The following is a 23139-nucleotide window of genomic DNA, read 5'->3' as shown; positions in this document are numbered from 1 at the left end:
CACAGAATGATTGGTGGAAGATGGAGCTGGTGGCCCCATCCTCCGATAATGTTTTCACCACTGTCAACATCATGAGGATGCAGATACCGCTGACAGTGTGCGACAGATGGACAGCGGGCGGGGAAGGCTTGGTGCAGCCCATGGGCCACTGTTTCCACCCTTCGGCTGTCTTGCGGGCACGACTGGAACAGCCAGATGATGTGGCCCATGGGCCGCAGTTTGCCCAGGTCTAACCTAGGTAAACTGCTTGCCTTTAGGAAAACTGGCAAGCTTGCAGCTATTGTCCCTAAATTAATAGAAATGAGAGGTTTTCAAAGATTTAGTACATAAATGTTACAAAACTGACACTACACTAAGGCTGATACTGAGGTTTCCATGAAAGCAAAATGAATTGCTGACAATACAAAGGGATATATTATTAACAGAGAACTTTATCACTTTATAGGTTAATATCCCTTCCCAGACCTAGCTTGTGTATTCAGGTCTGGGCTGTGAAAATGATGCTATTGTTTTGTCCTTGTCACAAGACAATGACACTTTCTCAAACAGCAGTAAAGCATCACGAGATTGTCTAGAAAATGACAATGACTGTTTATATTGTCACACCATGTCAGATCTCTGGGCTTCAGGTTTTTGTTGGAATATATCAAATGTAACTTTGCTAAGTTTTAGCAACAGGATTATATTCTGCAAGTATTCATTTTTTTACTTATTTATATGAATGTCATTTTAGATATGAAGTCAAAGTTATAGTAAGTATCTAGTATTGGGGTGCACATTCCCACACCACTATACCACTTCCCCCCATAGCAGTATGGGGCACCGGTCAGAGACTGTGCTGCTACCTGTAATGACATGTACGTACAGATGAAGTGAATGGATCAGGCGGCACAGTGACATCAGGATTGTCTGTTCTCTATATATTCCGAAGAGGTGGGCCAGGAGAGAAGCTGTGCAAGAAAGCTGCCTCTGTCACTTTCTAGAATGCCCTACACAGCATAAACAGCAAAATAATTATCAAATTATTGTTTTATTTTCCTATTAAGGGCCCCTGTTTATTTTGGTGGGATTGGCTGACCATCCCATGTGTATGGGGGCTTTGTGACTCCCTTTGACAAATGATGTTGGAAGAAAGATGCATCAGACAGGTTTAATTTAGATGTCACATTCTTTCTCACTGGAGAATGGAGCCAAACATTAATTTATTTGGGGGAACTGTAAGATCATTCCGCTGACAGTTATCTAAGGTGTTTGGTCAGCTTTAAGATATGTTCACACATGAGAAGCGTGTAGTAGAAAATTCTCTCCATACATCTACATGGACCTGTTTCTGCAGCGTGTGCATTAATTTTTTCATACTCGATTCAGCTGTATAGAACAGTCATAGAAATATCTGGAATGAATCAGCAAGTCAGTGAAAAAAAATCACTCATCTGCACTGTACCATTGAATAACATTGGTCTAAGTGCTGTCCCGTCACTAGGACTAAAACTACGGTTATGGGAACAAGCCCTTACATTTCCCCCAAATAAATTAATGTTTGGCTCCATTCTCCAGTGAGAAAGAAAGAATGTGGCATCTAAATTAAACCTGTCTGATACATCTTTCTTCCAACATCATTTGTCAAAGGGAGTCATAAGGTCCCTTACATGAGTGCTTGTAATCAGGGCTGGACTGGCCATCTGGCAATTCTGGCAAATGCCAGAAGGGCCTGTCTGATCATGGGCCACCTTGTCTGCTTCATTGTTAACAGAATTGGTGTTCTCAAGACACCACACTGTTAACCCCTTCACCCCAAAGCCTGTTTTCACCTAAGTGACAGGGCCAATTTTTACAATTCTGACCACTGTCACTTTATGAGGTCATAACTCTGAAACGCTTCAACGGATCCTGGTGATTCTGACATTGTTTTCTCGTGACATATTGTACTTCATGATAGTGGTAAAACTTCTTCGATACGACTTGCATTTATTTGTGAAAAAAACAAAAATTTGTCGGAAATTATGAAAATTTAGCAATTTTCAAACTCTTAGTTTTTATGCCCTTAAATTAGAGAGTTATATCACATAATATAGTTAATAAACAACATTTCCCACATGTCTGCTTTACATCAGCACAATTTTGGAAACATAATTTTTTTTTGTTAGGACGTTATAAGGGTTAAAAGTTGACCAGCGATTTCTCATTTTTGCAACAAAATTTACTAAACCATTTTTTTACGGACCACCTCACACTTGAAGTGACTTTGAGGGGTCTATATGACAGAAAATGCCCAAAAGTGACACCATTCTAAAAACTGCACCCCTCAAGGTATTCAAAACCACATTCAAAAAGTTTATTAACCCTTCAGGTGCTTCACAGGAATTTTTTGAATGTTTAAAAAAATTGAACATTTATCTTTTTTTTCACAAAATTTTTACTTCAGGTCCAATTTGTTTTATTTTACCAAGGGTAACAGGAGAAATTGGACCACAAAAGACGTTGTACAATTTGTCCTGAGTACGCTGATACCCCATATGTGGGGGTAAACCACTGTTTGGGCACATGGCAGAGCTCGGAAGGGAAGGAGCGCCATTTGACTTTTCAATGCGAGATTTGCTGGAATTGAGATCGGAGCCCATGTCACGATTGGAGAGCCCCTGATGTGCCTAAACAGTGGAAACCCCCACAAGTGACACCATTTTGGAAAGTAGACCCCCTAAGAAACTAATCTAGATGTGTGGTGAGCACTTTGAACCTCCAAGTGCTTCACAGAAGTTTATAATGTAGAGCCGTAAAAAAAAAATTATATTTAATTTTCACAAAAAATGATCTTTTTGCCCCAAATTTTTTATTTTCCCAAGGGTAAAAGGATAAATTGGACCCCAAAAGTTGTTTTGCAATTTGTCCTGAGTACGTCGATACTTCATATATAGGGATAAACCACTGTTTGAGCGCATGGCAGAGCTCGGAAGGGAAGGAGCGCCATTTGACTTTTCAATGCAAAATTGGCTGGAATTGAGATCGGACGCCATGTCGCATTTGGAGAGCCCCTGACGTGCCTTAACAGTGGAAACCCCCCACAAGTGACCCCATTTTGGAAAGAAGACCCCCTAAGGAACTTATCTAGATGTGTGGTGAGCACTTTTAACCCCCAATTGTTTCACTAAAGTTTAGAATGTAGCATTGTGAAAATTAAAAAATAATTTTTTCTTTCCACAAAATGATGTTTTAGCCCGCAATTTTTTTTTCTCCCAAGGGTAACAGGAGATAGTGGACCACAAATGTTATTGTCCAATTTGTCCTGAGTACGCTGATACCCCACATGTGGGGGGGAACCACCGTTTGAGTGCATGGCAGAGCTCGGAAGGGAAGGAGCACCGTTTGAAATGCAGACTTAGATGGAAAGGACTGCAGGTGTCATGTTGCATTTGCAGAGCCCCTGATGTACCTAAACAGTAGAAACTACCCACAAGTGACCCCATATTGGAAACTAGACCCCCCAAGGAACTTATCTAGATGTGTTGTGAGAGCTTTGAACCAACAAGTGTTTCACTACAGTTTATAACGCAGAGCCGTGAAAATAAAAAATATATTTTTTTCCACGAAAATGATATTTTATCCCCTATGCTTTCATTTTCCCAAGGGTAACAAGACAAATTGGACCCCAAAAGTTGTTGTCCAACTTGTCCTGAGAACGCTGATACCCCATATGTTGGGGGGAACCACTGTTTGGGTGCACGGCAGAGCTCGGAAGGGAAGGAGCGCCATTTGAAATGCAGACTTAGATGGAATGGTCTGCAGGCGTCATGTTGCATTTGCAGAGCCCCTGATGTACCTAAACAGTAGAAACCCCCCACAAGTGACCCCATATTGGAAACTAGACCCCCCAAGGAACTTATCTAGATGTGTTGTTAGAGCTTTGAACCAACAAGTGTTTCACTACAGTTTATAACGCAGAGCGGTGAAAATAAAAAAAAAAATTTTTCCACGAAAATGATATTTTATCCCCTATGCTTTTATTTTCCCAAGGGTAACAGGACAAATTGGACCCCAAAAGTTGTTGTCCAACTTGTCCTGAGAACGCTGATACCCCATATGTTGGGGGGAACCACTGTTTGGGCACACAGGAAAACTCGGAAGGGAAGGATCCCTGTTTTACTTTTTCAAAGCAGAATTGGTTGGAATTGAGATCGGACGCCATGTCGCGTTTGGAGAGCCCCTGATGTGACTAAACAGTGGAAACCCCCAATTATAACTGAAACCCTAACCCCAACCCTAACCCTAACCCTAGCCCTAGCCCTAACCCTAACCCTAGCCCTAACCCTAGCCCTAACCCTAGCCCTAATGGGAAAATGGAAATAAATACATTTTTTTACATTTTATTATTTTTCCCTAACTAAGGGGGTGATGAAGGGGGGTTTGATTTACTTTTATAGCGTTTTTTTGGCGGATTTTTATGATTGGCAGCTGTCACACACTAAAAGACGCTTTTTATTGCAAAAAATAGTTTTTGCATCACCACATTTTGAGAGCTATAATTTATCCATATTTTGGCCCACAGAGTCATATGAGGTCTTGTTTTTTGTGGGACGAGTTGATGTTTTTATTGGTAACATTTTCGGGCAGATGACATTTTTTGATCGCTTTTTATTCCGATTTTTGGGAGGCGGAATGAACAAAAACCAGCAATTCCTGAATTTCTTTTAGGGGGGGCGTTTATACCGTTCCACGTGTGGTAAAATGGATAAAGCAGTTTTATTCTTCGGGTCAGTACGATTACAGCGATACCTCATTTATGTAATTTTTTTATGTTTTGGCGCTTTTACACAATAAAAACTATTTTATATAAAAAAATAACTGTTTTTGCATCGCATTATTCTGAGAGCTATAACTTTTTTATTTTTCTGCTGATGATGCTGTATGGCGGCTTTTTTTTTGCGGGACAAGATGACGTTTTCAGCGGTACCATGGTTATTTATATCCGTCGTTTTGATCGTGTGTTATTCTACTTTTTGTTCGCCTGTATGATAATAAAGCGTTGTTTTTTGCCTTGTTTTTTTTTTTTTTTTTTTTGCGGTGTTCACTGAAGGGGTTAACTAGTGTGATAGTTTTATAGAGCGGGTCGTTACGGACGCGGCGATACCAAATATGTGTACATTTATTGTTTTTTTTTTTTTTTACATAAATAAATGTATTTATTGGGAAATGTTTTTTTTTTTTTAATTTGGGGATTTTTTTAAATTTTTTTTTTACACATTCTATTTTTTTTTTTACTTTCTAACATTGTCCCAGGGTGGGACATCTCTGTATTAGATCAGATCGTTGATCTGACACTGTGCATAGCACACTGTCAGATCAACGATCTGACAGGCAGCTTAGCTGGCTTTCCAGCGCCTGCTCTTAGCAGGCGCCGGCTAGCCAGGTCACTTCATGACCCGGAAGGAGTCCGGCGGCCATCTTGGATCCGGGGACTCCTTCCGGGTCACCGGAGCAACGCGATCTCATTGCGTTGCTCCGGTGGGAGAGCGCAGGGAGCCCCCGTCCCTGCGCGATCCCCCTCTATGCCGCTGTCACTACTGACAGCGGCATCAGAGGGGTTAAATGCCCGCAATCGGCGATAGCGCCGATCGTGGGCATTGCTGCGGGGTGTCAGCTGTCATATACAGCTGACACCCGCACCCGATCACCGCGGCGCTCAGCGCGAGACCGCGGTGATCGGTGCGCCGTACTAGTACTGCTGCTGGCACTTATGCAGTGCCGGCAGCGCAGTACTAGTACGGCGGCTGGCGCGAAGGGGTTAAGAGTTGTGACGGAGCATAAAGTCGCTGACTCTGTCACTTACACCAGCAGGCAATGGGTATCATTAGAAATATTGGTCTTGCAGTAAATCTTGCTTTCCTCCATGCAGGGTAATATTAGTAATATATCCCATTTGGTGCTTGGGGCTGGGGACAGCATGGGCCTGTCTGATTTCAAATACCAGGACTGAGTTTCAGTCCCAGTCTGTACCTGCGTGTGATTATTGGCTCTGATCCCCTGTCAATCAGAAGCTATGGTCACAAGATTGTGGACAGGACCAAAGGGGCCCCAGGAACAACTGAAGATGGCGGCTGATGAGTAAAGTACTAGGGACAGGGAACATGGATTTCTGATACCATTCCAGTGGTAAAATAAAAAAAAAAAACACGCTGGAGGGGTGCTTTAACCCCTAAAAGACAAGGGATATTTCCATTCTTCCATTTCCCTTTTCTGCTCCCCTTTCTTCCCAGAGCCATAATTTTTTATTTTTCCATAAAAATTACCATGTGAGGATTTGTTTTTTGCAGGACAAGTTGTACATTTGAACGACACCATTGGTTTTACCATATCGTCGTGTACTGGAAAATGGGATAAAAGTTCTAAGTCCATTGAAATTGCAAAAAAAGAGGAATTCCATAATTGTTATTTGGATTTTTTTTACCATGTTCACTAAACACTAAAACTGACCTGCCATTATGATTGTCCAGGTTATTACAAGTTTGTAGACACCAAACATGTAAAGATTCTTTTTTTTTTTTTAAGTGGTGTAACAAATTTCCAAAGTTTGCCAAGAAAAAAATCGCCATTTTCCAAGACCCATAGCGTCTCCATTTTTCAGGATCTGGGTCTGAGTAAGGGCTTATTTTTTGTGCACCGAGCTGACGTTTTTATTGATACTGTTCTGGGATAGATACAATGTTTTAATCACCCATTGTTGCAATTAATTGCAATGTTTCAGAGACCAAAAAAACGTAATTCTGGCGTTTTGATTTTTTGTGCTCAATACGCCATTTACCGACTGGATTAATTATTTTTATATCATGATAGATCAGGCCTCTCTTAACACGGTGATACCAAATATGTGTTTTTTATTGTTTTATTTTGAATGGGGCAAAAAGGGGGGTGATTTAAACTTTTATATTTTCTAAAATATTTTTAAAAACTTTTTTTTTACTGTTTACTTGGTTCAATAGTCTCCATGGGAGACTAGAAGTTGTGATCTTCTGATGGCTTGTGTTACAGATAGCAGGGCTAAATCCCTGCTATGTGTAACAAAAGTTCTCATCTGCTATGTGCGGTTGCACTTTGGCAATGACAACCACAGGGGTCTCCTGCAGACCCCGAGTTGTCATGTCAACCGAACGGCGCCACATGATCATGTGACATGGCCATTTAACTAGTAAACAGCTGCAGGTGGTGCAGCTGCAGCTGATCAGATCAGCTGTCATGCGCCGGAAAAGGTTCAGGGTCAAATTCGAAGCCGGCACCAAAGAGGTGGAGGCGATCTATGACTGATATACATGTCATAGGTCATTAGGGGGTAAAGCAGAAATCTGCCATCAGTATCTTTCATTAGTAGATTTAAAAGGATCCTGTCATGTAAAATAACTATTAACCTACAGATGTGGGGTTAATAACATTGTGACACCATGCGGCATTGACGCTGAGAGCCCAGCTGCCAGGAGGAAATGAAAGTTACAAAAATTGAAAGAAACGGATGGCACTCACCGGTTAAAAAAATTCTTCTTTACTCCAATACTTTAAAACATTGGCGTCGGGAGGATGAGAGCAGGAGTGGAAAGGACGACAGCCGTTTCATGCTGCTGTGACGCTTCTACTGGTTACACCGTTTTTGAACCCGTCGTGGTGCCGCCCCTGTGACTGGAGGCTGAATGCTGTCGGGGAAAAATAAAGTTAATTTCCTGCTGGCAGTGGGGCTCTCAGTGCCAGCGCCACATGGTGTAAGAATGCTATTAACTTGCAGATTAACCCCCATATCTGCAGGTTAAAATGATTGTTTTATATGTCCCCATTTTTTGTGTGTGTTTTTATTTCTGTGATATTTTTTCACTGTACATCAATAAAAGATGCATTTTTCATGACCATAGACCCAGCCTGCATGCAGTTTTCTAGGCTAAAATTGTAATGGCAATGTAAATTCTTAAAAAATATGGCTAGTGTAGTAAGGCTAGTTTCACATTTGCATTAAAAAATGCAGCGTTAAAAACACATCCGCAGGTGGTGAAAAAAACGCATGTAAACGCCTTCAAACGCTGTGTTTTTTAGACACATGCGTTTTCGTATGCGGTAAAAAAACACCGCGTTTTTACGCGTTTCTGTTTTTTCAAAGCATGATGAGAAATTTCACAAGAGAAAAATCAAGATCCAGACACCGCCAATGGGACTACAGAGGGCGTGTGACATGACTCTGTGGACCAAAATATGGAAAAATTGTAGCTCTCAAAATGTGGTAACGCAAAAAATATTTTTTTGGAATAAAAAGCGTCTTTAGTGTGTGACAGCTGCCAATCATAAAAATCAACTAGAAAACCCACTATAAATAGAAATGGCTAGGGTTAGGGTTAGGGTTTGGATCCCTAGGGTTAGGGTTAGGGTTAGGGTTTGGATCCCTAGGGTTAGGGTTAGGGTTTGGATCCCTAGGGTTAGGGTTAGGGTTTGGATCCCTTTATCACCTTGATGGGTTAGGGTTAGGGTTACGGTTAGGGTTTGGATCCCTTTATCACTTTGATGGGTTAGGGTTAGGGTTTGGATCCCTTCATCACCTTGATGGGTTAGGGTTAGGGCTAGGGTTAGGGCTAGGGTAAGGGTTAGGGTTAGGGTTTGGATCCCTTTATCACCTTGATGGTGGGGGGTGATTTATCAGTGTGTAGACTTGTTTTTCTCTATGGAAACGGATGCGTTAAAAAACGCAACCAAACGCATGTGCTTAAAAACGCATGCGTTTACATAGACAACAATACATTTTTTTGCCGCAAAAAAAGCATGCATTTTTTTTGCCGCAAAAAAAGCCTCTAGAAATTACTACATGTTGCATTTCCGCAACAAAACGCAAGCATAGAAACGACGCATGCGTCGTCAAACGCGGCAAAATGCATACAAAAAAACGCATGCGTTTTTAATGTTAAATATAGGTAAAAAAAAGCATGCGTTTTTTTGCATTAAAACGCAGCGGCAAAAACCGCAAATGTGAAACCAGCCTAATACTGCAAATGGAAACATTGAATCATAAGGTCACACCAGACCGCTCCCGTGTGAAAGATGCAACCTGACAGTGTGCTTATTTGCACATCTATGCTTGAAATCACAAGATCTGCAGTACACACACTGAACAGTTCTAGGAACCAGAACATGCTTTGCATAAAGGAGAGACATGTGAATGAACTCTTGTTTTTCCTGTATCCCAGAAGAACTATTAGGAGCATAGCAGCAGCATTCATTTGTCCCTGTGGCCCAGTACAATGAGAATTGTTGCAATATACTGAAAATCCTTGATATGATGTGTGCATTAATAGACTTTTTTTTATAAAGGTGAAGTAAAAGTAAAATACAAATATACAAAATAAACAATATATCATATACAGGATCCTCTATGAACGTCTATGGATATTGCTGTATATTGATTCAGTTCGGCTGCAGCATATAGAACATTTAGTAAAAAAAAATGAAGCAAATGTCAGAATAAATATGTGTTCATTGTAGATTCAGCAATTTTAATCAAGTCCCTGGAGGTACACAACCGTTAGAAAATGTTATACATACACAATGTACATTTAAAGCTTCAGTTCCCATTTTTTTGCCAATACCAAAGATCTCCTATAGAATAACAGGGAGACCTATTTCATTTGGTGGAGCCTTTGTGTGACCACCATAATGCACCCAGTGGTTCTGAAGAAGTCTCCTTCTTAATTGTCCTCCCTTACTCTTCTCTATATTTAATTCAGTACATTAAATGATTGCCAGTGGTTACAGCTCGGTGCATAAATCTTGCATAAGATTGCTCCAGACGCTAGTGCAGTAGAGACTAGAAATATTATTATTGACAAAATGCTAGCATGGACAAAGCATTTATACTGTACTAGATGGTGGCCCGATTCTAACGCACCGGGTATGCTAGAATATGTATGTAGTTTATTTATGAAGTTTTCAGAATAATGCAATTTATACACAGGATTCGGCCGGCCGGGCGCGACCAATTAGCGAAGCATGGTTCAAATTCCGCAACAATTCGAGGCCGGCCTGCGCCTGTCGCTGATTGTTCGCGGCCGGGCATGACCAATCAGTGAAGCCAGGGCCGGCTCCAGGTTTTTGAGGGCCCGAGTGAAAGAGTCTCAGTGGGCCCCCTTCTTTAACACATACCATGCACAGATACAGCAGCGAAATATACCACAACCAAGTAGCATATAACACAGCCCACATAGCATATAGCACAGGCCATGTAGTATATAGCACAGGCCACATAGTATATAACACAGCCCACGTAGCATATAGCACAGCCCAAGTAGCATATAGCACAGTCATGTAGCATATAGTACAGCCACGTAGCATAAAACACAGCCACATAGTATATAGCACAGCCCACGTAGTATATAGCACAGCCCACGTAGTATATAGCACAGCCCACGTAGTATATAGCACAGACCATGTAGTATATAGCGCCGCCCATGCAGTATATAGCTCAGCCCTTGCAGTGTATAACACAACCCACGTAGTATATAACACAGCCCATGTGGTATATAACACAGGACTCATAGTATATAACACAGTCACGTAGTATATAGCACAGCCACGTAGTATATTTCCCAGCCATGTATATTGCACAGCTACGTAGTATACAGCACGGCCCACGTAGTATATAACACAGCCACGTAGTATATAGCACAGCTCACACAGTATATAACACAGCCCACGTAGTATATAACACAGCCACGTAGTATATAGCACAGCCCATGTAGTATATAGCACAGCTCACGCAGTATATAACACAGCCACGTAGTATATTGCCCAGCCATATAATATATTGCACAACTACATAGTATATAGCACAGCCCACGTAGTATATAGCAGAGCCATGTAGTATATTGCCCAGCCATGTATATTGCACAGCTACATAGTATATAGCACAGCCCACATAGTATATAACACAGCCATGTAGTATATAGCACAGCTCACGCAGTATAAAACACAGCCCACGTAGTATATAACACAGCCCACGTAGTTTATAGCAATGTGGGCCATATTCCTGTTAAAAAAAGAATTTAAATAAAAAATAGTTATATACTCATCTTCTGGCACCCCCGGATCCAGGCGATGCGTTTAGCGATGCTCCTCGCGACGCTCCGGTCCCAAGAATGCATTGCGGTCTCGCAAGATGATGACTAGGGTTGAGCGACTTTTACTTTTATAGGATCGGGTTGTGTTTCACGAAACCCGACTTTCTCAAAAGTCGGGTCGAGTGAAATCGGCCGATCCTATAGAAAAGTCGGGGTCGGGGTCGGCCGAAACACAAAACCCAATGCAGTGCAATGGGATACTATGGTTCCCAGGGTCTGAAGGAGAGGAAACTCTTCTTCAGGCCCTGGGATCCATATTTAAGTGTAAAATAAAGAATTAAAATAAAAAATATTGCTATACTTACCCTCTGACGCGCCCTGGTACTAACCGGCAGCCTTCCCTCCTTAGAATCAGCGCGTGAAGGACCTTAGATGACGTCGCGGCTTGTGATTGGTCATGTGACCGCTCACGCGACCAATCACAAGCCGCGACATCACCGAAGGTCCTTCAAGCGCTGATTCTTAGGAAGGAAGGCTGCCGGAAAGAAGCAGGGCGCGTCCGAGGGTGAGTATATTCTATTAGGTATATACTCACCCTCGGACGCGCCCTGCTTCTTTCCGGCGCATCAGAGGGTAAGTATAGCAATATTTTTTATTTTAATTCTTTATTTTACACTTAAATATGGATACCGATACCGATTTCCGATATTGCAAACATATCGGAACTCGGTATCGGAATTCCGATACCAGATTCAGAAGATCGCCGACCTCATGGCCGACCCCACACAGGGGTCGGGTCGGGTTTCATGAAACCCGACTTTGCCAAAAGTCGGCGACTTCTGAAAATGGCCGACCTGTTTCGCTCAACCCTAATGATGACGTAGCGGTCTCGCGATACCGCTACATCATCATCTCGCGAGACCGCAATGCATGGCCCGGAGCATCGTGAGGAACGGGAAAGGCGCCGGAAGGTGAGTATATAATGATTTTTTTTATTATTATTATTTTTAACATTAGATCTTTTTACTATTGATGCTGCATAGGCAGCATCAATAGTAAAAAGTTGGTCACACAGGGTTAATAGCAGCGTTAACGGACTGCGTTACACCGTGGCATAACGTGGTGTAACGCAGCCATTAACCCTGTGCGAGCGCTGACTGGAGGGGGCACTGACAGAGAGTAGGAAGGGGCGAACTCGCAGCCGGACTGTGCCCATCGCTGATTGGTCAGCGACATGGGGTTTCCGTGACAGACAGACAGACAGACAGACGGAAGTGCCCCTTAGACGATTATATCTATAGATATGGAAATGTATTAAAATAAATATTTCATGAATTAGAAACGCATTGTGGAGCCTTGTAACATAAAAATAGGTGTTAATTAGTGATGTGCGAATATACTTGTTACTCGAGATTTCTTGAGCATGCTCGGGCATCCTCCAAGTATTTTTTAGTACTCGGAGATTTAGTTTTTCTTGCCGTAGCTGAATGATTTACATCTGTTAGCCAGCATAAGTATATGTGGGGATTCCCTAGCAACCAGACAACCCCCACATGTACTTATGCTGGCTAATAGATGTAAATCATTCAGCTGCGGCAAGAAAAACTAAATCTCCGAGCACTAAAAAATACTCCGAGGACCCCCGAGCGTGCTCAGGAAATCTCGAGTAACGAGTATATTTGCTCATCACTAATGTTAATGAGTTCTACAGAGAATCCAGCAAATCAGATTCTGCTTTAAGGCCGGAGTCACACTTGCGAGTGCAATGTGAGAAACTCGCACAAGTCTCTTGCATCAATACCCGGCACTGCTGCCAGCACACGGGATCGGAGTGTTCAGTGGCATAGAAATACATGCAGCCGCACACTCCAGTCCCGATTACCGGCAGAAGGGTATTGATGTGAGAGACTCACGCGAGTTTCTCGCATCACACTCGCAAGTGTGACCCTGGCCTAAGTCAGACTCTTATTTGTCATAATGTCACAGGAGTACTGGTTAGATTAAGGCTGGTTACCCGGGCCCCTGTGATATCCCTCAGGCTAGGAAAACCCTGTCTGACCCTCTCCCAGAAGTTACACTAAAGGTGTGCATGTCTGGGCCGCCAGGCCTGACCCTGTCTCCTGTTTCAGCCCTAAGCTGAAACCACCTCCCGCCACCCAGTGAAGAGACCACACACCAATCCCCACAGAAAGCACAGACAGGGAAAACTGAATAACGCACCACGCCGCAGTCACACAGGAATACACGAAAATGTGCACAGGGCAAAACAAATACAAATATAGGAAGGAGAAATATGACAAAGGATAATACACCACCAGATACGATATTCCTTCTCCTAGACCACCATTCCAGACCGAGATCACCAGGCACAAGACACAAGCTATAATCGGCGATGCCGAAAGTTCAGAAGAACTATTTAAAGGCAGAGGGCGTGACCCAGCCTCCAATCCGAGCACCAGCTAGATTAACCCTGGACAACCTAGATAAAATCTATCCGGCGCCACTGAGCGCATAGTGGACGAATGCGGAATTACCGCTGTCTGTCGGATGCCCTAGTGTGAATAGCATCCGACATGACAGTACCCCGCCTTCTACGAGGGACCCCAGGGCCCTCACGACTTATAGGACCAGGCTTGTCTGGATGGCGGCGGTGAAACATACTGACCAGCCGGTCCGCATGAATGTCCGAGGCTGGTACCCAAGACCTCTCCTCAGGCCCATAACCACTCCAGTGTACCAGGTACTGTAAAGTGCGGCGCACTACTCGAGAGTCAGCCACCTTGGAGTCTTCAAACTCTAAATTGCCATCCACCAAGACAGTAGGTGGCACCGGTGCCGCGTCCACGGAACCCATCACCTTTTTTAATAAAGACCTGTGGAACACGTTGTGAATCTTATATATCGTAGGAAGCTCCAATCGGTAGGCTACCAGGTTAATGATGGCAGCGACCCTAAATGGACCAATAAACCTTGGACCCAATTTAAGGGATGGTATTTTGAGTCTTATGTTTTTTGTGGACAACCACACCCAGTCACCCACACTCAGGTCCGGACCTGGCACACGTCTACTGTCAGCCACACGTTTGTACCTTGCCCCCATGCTCAACAGGCGCTGTTTAACTCTCCTCCAGACTGATGACAGTTGTGCTCCTAAGTAGTCCTCCTCTGGGACACCGCAAGAGCCCCCCTGACTCAAAGTACAAAATTGAGGATGGTGCCCATAAACACAAAAAAACGGAGACTCCCCAGAAGATTCCTGGCGGTGATTATTTATGGCAAACTCAGCCAAAGGAAGGAACGTCGACCACTCCTCCTGGTTGTCAGAAACAAAGCAGCATAGGTGCTGCTTCAAATTTTGGTTCATATGCTCGGTCTGACCATTTGACTGAAAATGAAACGCCGAAGAATGCGACAACTTGATCCCCAGCCGTGAGCAGAATGCTTTCCAAAATTTTGCCACAAACTGAGAACCCCTATCAGACACAATGTCAGACAGGACCCCATGAAGTCTGACCACCTCCTGCGCAAGTACCTGAGCCAGAGTCTTAGTGTTAGGCAACGAAGGCAAAGACACAAAGTGCAACATCTTTGAGAACCGATCAACAATCACCAAGATGACCGTGTTCCCAGCTGAGGAGGGCAAGTCTGTGATAAAATCCATGGAGATCTCCGCCCATGGCCTACTGGGTACCTCGAGAGGAAGTAGTGTGCCAGCCGGACGGGAACGGGGCGTCTTAGCCCTAGCGCACGTGGTGCATGCTGACACGTACGAGACCACGTCCTGTTGGATTTTGGGCAACCAAAACCGACGCGACACCAACTCCAAAGTACCCATAACCCCTGGGTGGCCAGCCAGGACAGCATCATGATGCTCCGCCAATACCTTTATTCGAAGATGGAGCGGTACAAGCGATTAGTTAAAGGGAAGCTCAGGTGGTACCTCCTCCTGAGCCTTGGCAATCTCAGCCTCAACCTCAGTTGTGAGAGCTGAGACCACTACACCCTTTTGGAGGATGGGTATGGGTTCCTCCCGAGGTTCTCCCCCCGGAAAACACCTGGACAAAGCATCCGCCTTAGTGTTCTTAGACCCAGGTCGGTAAGTAACAAAAAAAGTTGAACCGCGTAAAAAACAACGCCCAGCGAGCCTGCCTGGGGGACAGACGCTTGGCTGACTCCAAATAAAGCAAATTCTTATGGTCGGTAATAACAGTAACCTGGTGAACCGACCCCTCCAAAAAGTGTCGCCATTCCTCAAAAGCCAACTTGATAGCCAGCAACTCCCTTGTTGCCGATATCGTAGTTACGTTCAGCGGGCGACAGTTTCTTGGAGAAATAGGCGCATGGACGCAACTCGCTCAAGGATGAGCCTTGTGACAGCACCGCCCCCACTCCAACCTCAGATGCATCAACTTCCACGGTAAATGGTTTCGATACGTTTGGCTACACCAGAATGGGGGCCGAAGCAAAACTGTTCTTCAGAAATTCGAATGCGCGCACAGCAGCCTCTGGCCAGGCGGAGAAATTGGTATCCTTTTTCGTCATGTCAGTAAGCGGTTTAGCAATGGTAGAAAAATCTTTGATAAACTTCCTATAGTAGTTAGAAAACCCAAGGAACCGCTGAAGCACTTTTAGGTTATCAGGCCGTTCCCAATGCAGCACCGCTGGCACCTTAGCGGCATCCAATTTAACCCCTGTAGTGGACACAATATAACCCAAGAAAGGCAACTCCTGAACCGAAAATACACATTTCTCAAGTTTTGCATAGAGCTTATCCTCTCTGAGAAGCTGTAACACCTGCCTGACATGCTCTAAATGAGTATCACGGTCACATGAATAAATGAGAATGTCATCTAGGTACACAATAACGAACTTCCCCAAAACATGCGAGAACACATCATTAATGAAATGTTGAAATACTGCAGGCGCGTTTATCAACCCAAATGGCATCACCAAATTTTCAAAATGACCCTCAGGAGTATTAAAAGCCGTCTTCCACTCATCACCTTGACAGACTCTTATGAGGTTGTACGCCCCCCTGAGGTCAAGTTTGGAAAACCACTTAACACCTGCCACCTGGTTGAACAAATCAGGTATCAATGGCACAGGGTATGGATCACGAACCGTAATCCTCTCCCCTATACCATCCCGTTGTGAGTGTATTGTGCTGTCCGCTGACCGACCCCCAGTGGGGTCATTACACATTTCATGACATGGGGTTGGACCAGGATGCATGTGAGCTGTAGTCTTGTATCCTGATGATAAAATAATCATTGTATTAAAACAACAGCACAGGACCCTATAAGTGATACATCACTGAAATCAGTGTCTCAGCCCCTACCTTATGTTGTCCTCAGATTATACAGGAAAAGCCTGCTGACTAATTCCATTTAAACAAAATCTTTTGAAAGAACAAGGTGTTGACCATATTTCTCGATGGACAAGATAACCTAAAAAACGATTGGACGATAGAAAAAGGACGATAGAAAAACCTAGAAAAAATACAAATTTTTAAATAAGTCCAGAATGATTTAAGAGCCTATTATCCAGTAAGTAATGTCTTCTTTTTTTCATTACTCACTCAACCACTAGATAAAACGTAATTGTAGTTGCAGACATCTAATTGAGCATGACCAGGCTTGAGTGCAGCCAACAAATCTAAATGTCAATATATAGTATTTTATGCATTCTATATATAGGAGACCATGAGGGTGCAGTAGTCGGCACAAAGCTGCCATTCTGTGTGACAAATATATCATAATAGGAGACATCTGGCACATACTTTTTCATATCATTCTGCTTGTAAGAAGGTTTGAATCAAATGCTCTTAAATATCTCTTGTACCATATGGTGCACCCAAGTGTTTTTCAGGAAAAGTGTATTTTGCTAAATTAAGTAAGTATGGAGGCGATGTAGTGCTGAGTGTGTAAATACACCAGAAATGACTACACGATAACATAAGATGCGCCAGTTGGAGTGTTGGCAGACTTTGGTACTTAGCTGTTAGAACATGTTACAGTACAGTACGTCTTATGTAGTGAAGCATAATGGTAAAGGGGCAAGTGCTATACACTATGTGTGCAACACACATCCTGATCCACCATGCTTTGTACTTTGTAAACTTTTTTCAAAATTCTTTTTAATAAATTGAAAGAAAGAAATACAACGGTGATGGTACATGTGGGGAGCGTCATTAACCTTTTCTTAGTGTCAATTTTAACAGTTGACACAAAGGCTCCAACTGGTCAGTATTTTTACGTGAACAAACTACTTTGAAAAGTTGCAAAATGTTGCGATTTTTTAGCATTATCACACCAGTTTGGGGCAGCTCTACCAAAATGGGCATACGTGGAGAGGAGCTGAGGTGGGATGTCCCGTGGCTATGCTCACCTGCCAAATGAATCAAAAGAGTAGGGGCTTCTTATGTCAAAAATGTTACTCAATTCCCTAACTGGAGTAACATTCCTGGCCAAATATGTCAAATTCATCAAGTGGCTTATGTATCGTAAAGAAACAATCCTATCAAAGTTTATATCCTTTTAATATCATATATTAATATGATATTATACAGCACTGTGTAGTTACAATTGCTCATTTTGCCTTTCTACCCATTTAATTCTCTTTTCCATCAGATCTATGATATCACGTGATTAAAACTGAATTCTTCTAGAATCAAGAATTCACTTTTCTCTCTATAAGTCAGTCATGAGTCACTGCAAAGTCCATGGCAGGGGGAGGAGCAGCTGGGTCAGGAGTTGGAGAGAGGAATGATAAATGCAGGGACAAGAGACTTCCTGTTTCAACAAAGAGCAGAGAAAAGAGAAGAATTATCTGGGTAGAAAGGCAAAATGAGCAATTGTAAGTACACAGTGCTGTATAATATGATGATTGTAATATAGTAAGAGGATAAAATCTCTGATGGGAGGAGTGCTTCTTTAATGAATTTGATGCATCATATTTTTTCATGCCCCTTGATAAGATGAGCATATTAAACACCAGTCTTAATGACGGGGCCTTAGACTATAGTACAAAGTTCAACGGTTCCGGACAAACATTGGTTAATAAGTTCTGAACCGAGTTATACCTTACTGACGTTGTAAAAGGAAATGGCAGTGTGTATCAGTGCTGCAATGGTTGTTAATGGCAATACGATTATTATAACTGTAAGACCCCTTACATTACTCCTCAGTTTAAGAGTCAGTGCATAGAGTTGGTGCAAACACTGAATGGTAACGAGTTGTTCGGGCTTGTAACAAAAGTGTGCAATTACTGTATGAATTCAGACTGTCGAATTGTGACAGCGTGCTGTGTGCGTGTATGCAGTTTTCACGCTGGTAGTTATGTGCTGACTGGACTCATCCAGCTTCTCTCACTTCATTTCTATTGGGAGAAGCTGACCGAATCTGGTCGGCATGTGACCTCAAATTGCATACATGAAAGCCCGCTTGTACCAGGAAAACCGGGGAATCGCAAGAGTATGCACTCCGCACAATGTCACGATTCGCCATTCTGCAGACACTCTATGTTTTGTTTGAAGCCCAGACAACCTTTTCAAGTATGTTTCTTTGGCTATTGGAGTCTGACTTTCTTTTATTTTTTTTATCTTTATCTTTTATCATTTTATGCTTTACAGAAGGCAGTAATGAATATTCACCATAGTATATATATGTCATAAAGTACTAAAACTGCAGTGATCTAAGAATCAGAGCCTTGATCTGTATAATGACATGTCCATCAATGTTGTGAGCTGGATTACCCAACAATTTTATGTTTATGGAGGAACGCTTTCAGTCCCATAGGGAAAAAAAAATCAATTGATTAGCTTGAAAGAAACTCCATCACCAGGGTTTTTTTTTACCTCCTTTGGAATCAGCATAATGTAGGGGCTGGGACCCTAATACCAGCCTTGTATCACTTACTGGGCTGATTGTTGTAGTCTTGAGCAGGCTCGAACTGGCCCATAGGAGAACAGGGGAATCCCCCGATGGGCCCCTGTGCAGAGCTGGGCCCTCAATCCCAATGTATGGGCAGTACTTGGCATAATTCAGAAAAAAAGCAGTGTCTCATTCACTATCCAAACTACTCAGTTTATTATTATGTAGAGATATAGGTAGATTTGTGAATGAGGGTCGTGTAATATTTGTATGCAGGTGAAAAGTGGGCCCCACAAAGTCAATGTTACTGGTGGGCCCTTGACACCCCAGTCTAATACTGGTCTTGAGTGTTCATCAGCAGATCATCAGTGACAGGACTATCAGAACTTCTCCCAGGAAGTCCTTGATATTTGTAACGGGGTCTACCAAGCTGGGGTACCTCTTTCCGTACCACCCCGTGTTTCAGGAAGTCCACTCTGCTTTTGCTAGATTCTGAATGAAGGACGCTGGCAGGAATTTCTTGATTACATGAGAGCATATAAAAGCTGACTGCTTCTACAAATATTTCCAGTCTAAGAACAACCTTTATTTACAGCACACAGAATATATAACACAGATACACAGGGCAGGCCAATAGGAACACAGCAGGCCAGACCTACATTACAATAGCCACAGGGGGCCGGAGCCTGCCAATTTTTACTGTGGGAATTACAAAGGTGGGGGGAGGTCAGAAAGAGAATATCTTGTCCAGGGGCGCAGCCTGTGGACTGATGCATTTCACATGGAAACTATTATACATACATATACTGCATAACATTCTTGGTGCTGGGGGGTTCTGTAACAATATTCATGAGCGTTGTCTAGCTCTATCCCTTTCCATTGATTGGTAACGTTTGCATGTGCACAGTGTAGATGGAAAGCTGTCAATCAATGTTTGGGTGGGTTTACAAAGAGTTCTCAGAAGACTAGCAGAGCTGCTGCACATGTAATGGTGATTTCATCAAAACTACAAGAAGAAGCCTATTAATTGAGACATGACTGGAATCAGAATCAGAAACTCAGCCCCTACATTATGCTGCTCCCATATGAGGCAACAAAAACTTGTCTACCTCTAGAACCATTTACTATTCATCATTGGCTGAGCTGAATGCCAATATGAATGTGAAGTGGTAGGTTTGCCCTATCAAGAGAATCCCTGCGTATGCCTTATTAAAGGCATATGGGCATTGTAGAGGGGAGTCCTCCGCTGGAAGTGGACCCAATCTGTCGATGCTTTAGACACGGATTCTCAGGGGGAAGGAGGGGTAACAGCATATTGTGAAAAAGAAAAGCCAAATCTGTGGTTACCAGAGAGGTGAACAGACAATTGTAACTTCATAGTGATGGTAATACTTTCAAGGTGTTACAGTAATAATATAGTCATAGTCATGATCAGAAAGTAAATGTTAGTACTGGTAAAATCAGCTGATTAATTGTGCAAGGTTTACTATTTCTATATCTTCATTTGATAGAAAGTGTTGTTATTAAAGGGTTATTTAGACTAGGTATATGATGAATAAGGGAACCAGAGGCGTCTAATAATGTGAGGCTGAGATAACTACCAGGGCTATAAGGGGCAGTGAAGGAGCCTTTAATAATGTATGTGACCTGTTCTCCTTAATTTACAGGACAACTTATCTGCTTCTTAAATTATCTTCTGCAAGATGATGAGTACAAATCAGGAGGACGATACTCTGGGCACATTTCTCCAATATATTGAAGATATGGGGCTTAAAGCCTACGACGGCTTGGTTATACAGAATGCATCAGACATTGCTCGAGAGAATGATCGCCTGAGGAATGAAACAAATTTGGCTTATTTAAAAGAAAAAAATGAAAAACGACGAAAGCAAGAGGAAGTTATTAAACGGTAAAGATGAATATTTCGCTTAATTGTTATATTTCGAGGGTATTGAATCTTTATGGCATGAAGGTGCTTCCTACATGTTACAGGGAATATTCCTGCCTACGAATAATTATTCTTGCTGCCCTCGCTATAGCAGACATTGGAAGGCGGCCAGGCAGCTATTATCACTCAGAGCTTCCAGTGCTTTTAAGTGCTCCAGCACATTTAACTCTCACTGTGCTCTGCATATACGTATGACATTCAAAAAGCATAGAAAGGATATGTTGTGGATGTGCTCGTCTATGCATGTGGCCATTATACTGTATGGAGCTTTATATGGGGCCCATTATACTACATGGATCATTGTATGGGGTCCATTATACTGTATGGAGCATTATATGGGGCCCATTATACTGTAGGGAGCATTATATGGGGCCCATTATTTTGTATGGAGCATTATATGGGGCTCATTATTTTGTATGGAGCATAATATGGGACCCATTATACTGTATGGAGCAATATATGGGGTCCATAATAGTGCATGGAGCAATTTATGAGGCCCATAATACTGTAGGGAGGACTATGTGGTACCCATAATACTTTATAAAAGACTGTGGTGCCCATAATAATGTATAGAGGACTATGTGGTGTCCATAATACTGAATGGAGGATTATGTGGTGACCAAGTTACTGCTATGGAGGACTATGTGTTGCCCATAAAACTGTATGGAGGACTATACCGTGCCCATAGTAATGTAGGGACGACTATACTATCCAGGCTAAAATGAAAAGTTTGCAGGCACTCTGTGTGACTGCAGGCTTTTGAATTCACCCGGGGCACACACTGTGCGCTGTGTGGAGTCACCGATTTCTGAGCTATAGTAGAATTTACAGTAGATATCACTCATGCAATTTAAGAAGTGAAATCTTTGGCATTGTACTATACCTATATTTTGTATTTGTGCATCATGAATCATGGTACGATTAAAAGGGGTGCACAGATGTTTTCACCCATAGCCCACAAACAGCTGGGCTATGATTGCAGCCCGCCCTGATTGCAAGCATTTACTAAAACCAATATATCATGAGTGGTGACATGGCCTCTTTAAACTTGGGCATATATTGTATATATTAAGTGGAAAACGTACTGATTATAAGTTTGAGTTAGAAACTGATCTATATTCCTGTTATATATTAGACGGCAGTCAGTAATTTCTATATCATTATTCTTAGTGTATATATGAAAAAACAAAGACAGATACATACAGTGTGTATATAGATAGATAGATAGATAGATAGATAGATAGATAGATAGATAGATAGATAGATAAAGTCCAAAACAGGAGCAGCACACTGTGATCATTGGAAAAAGGAGTTTTTATTTAGCTCATGACAGAGACGTTTCGGTTCGGACAAATGAACCTTTTTCATTTGTCCAAACCGAAACATCGCTGTCATGAGCTAAATAAAAGCTTCTTTTTCCACTGATCACAGTGTGCTGCTCCTGTTTTTGGACGTCTCTATTCAAGGTTTGGTCTTTGCCTTTAGGAGCCTTTTGCACCCAGACTATTCATTTTTTGCTTGTTGTGCTGCTCTGCTCTTCTTTTTATATATTATTATTATTATTTATTATTATAGCGCCATTCATTCCATGGCGCTTTACATGTGAGGAGGGGTATACATAATAAAAACAGGTACAATAATCTTGAACAATACAAGTCACAGCTGGTACAGGAGGAGAGAGGACCCTGCCCGCGAGGGCTCACAATCTACAAGTATATATATATGCATAGACATATATATATATATACACATATATATTTGTATAATTGCCTTGTAATGCTTTCATTTCCTGTTTTGTCCAGATGTCACCGTATCCCAAAATTCCAAGCGGAGCAAGTTCACCGACCGCCATATTGAGACACCCAAGTGCCATTTTGGGACACCCAAGTGATGGGTGTCTCAATATGGAAACTGCTGCAGGTACCTGTTGTGAATTCCGCTCTTGGGCTCCCTCTTGTGGTTTCTAGTGGTATGGCTGCTCCTTGGAGTTAGCTGTCTTCAGCTGTTTCCACTGATCGTTTTTTCTGTTCAACTATTTATGCCTTGCTCTGTCCTTCAGCCAGTGCCACTTGTAAATGGTTCCTGGTTGGATTCACATCTCTTTGGAGTTCCCTATTATCCTGACCAGTTCAGCAAAGCTAAGTTTTTGCTTGCTCTGTTCTGTTCACAGTTTGTGGACTTATCCGTTCTGTGCTTCTATGTTTGTCCAGCGTTATCAGTATGAATTAATTCTGTCTTGCTGGAAGCT

The 23139-nt window shown here is 42.5% G+C and overlaps 1 protein-coding gene across 1 annotated transcript in view; it reads left to right on the top strand.

Annotated features, from left to right (window-relative positions):
* Positions 1 to 23139, top strand: part of NYAP2 (neuronal tyrosine-phosphorylated phosphoinositide-3-kinase adaptor 2) — a 359909-nt gene that overhangs the window by 56306 nt on the left and 280464 nt on the right. The window contains exon 2 of the mRNA XM_069727546.1: positions 20611 to 20852. Coding sequence (XP_069583647.1) covers positions 20647 to 20852 — 206 coding nt within the window. The 5' untranslated portion in view covers positions 20611 to 20646. The remainder of the gene's footprint in view (positions 1 to 20610; positions 20853 to 23139) is intronic.

Source organism: Ranitomeya imitator, chromosome 5, assembly GCF_032444005.1.
Source record: "Ranitomeya imitator isolate aRanImi1 chromosome 5, aRanImi1.pri, whole genome shotgun sequence".
Lineage (NCBI taxonomy): Eukaryota > Metazoa > Chordata > Amphibia > Anura > Dendrobatidae > Ranitomeya > Ranitomeya imitator.
The sequence above is the reverse complement of the archived record's forward strand: the minus strand, read 5'-3'. Positions and strand labels throughout refer to the sequence as shown.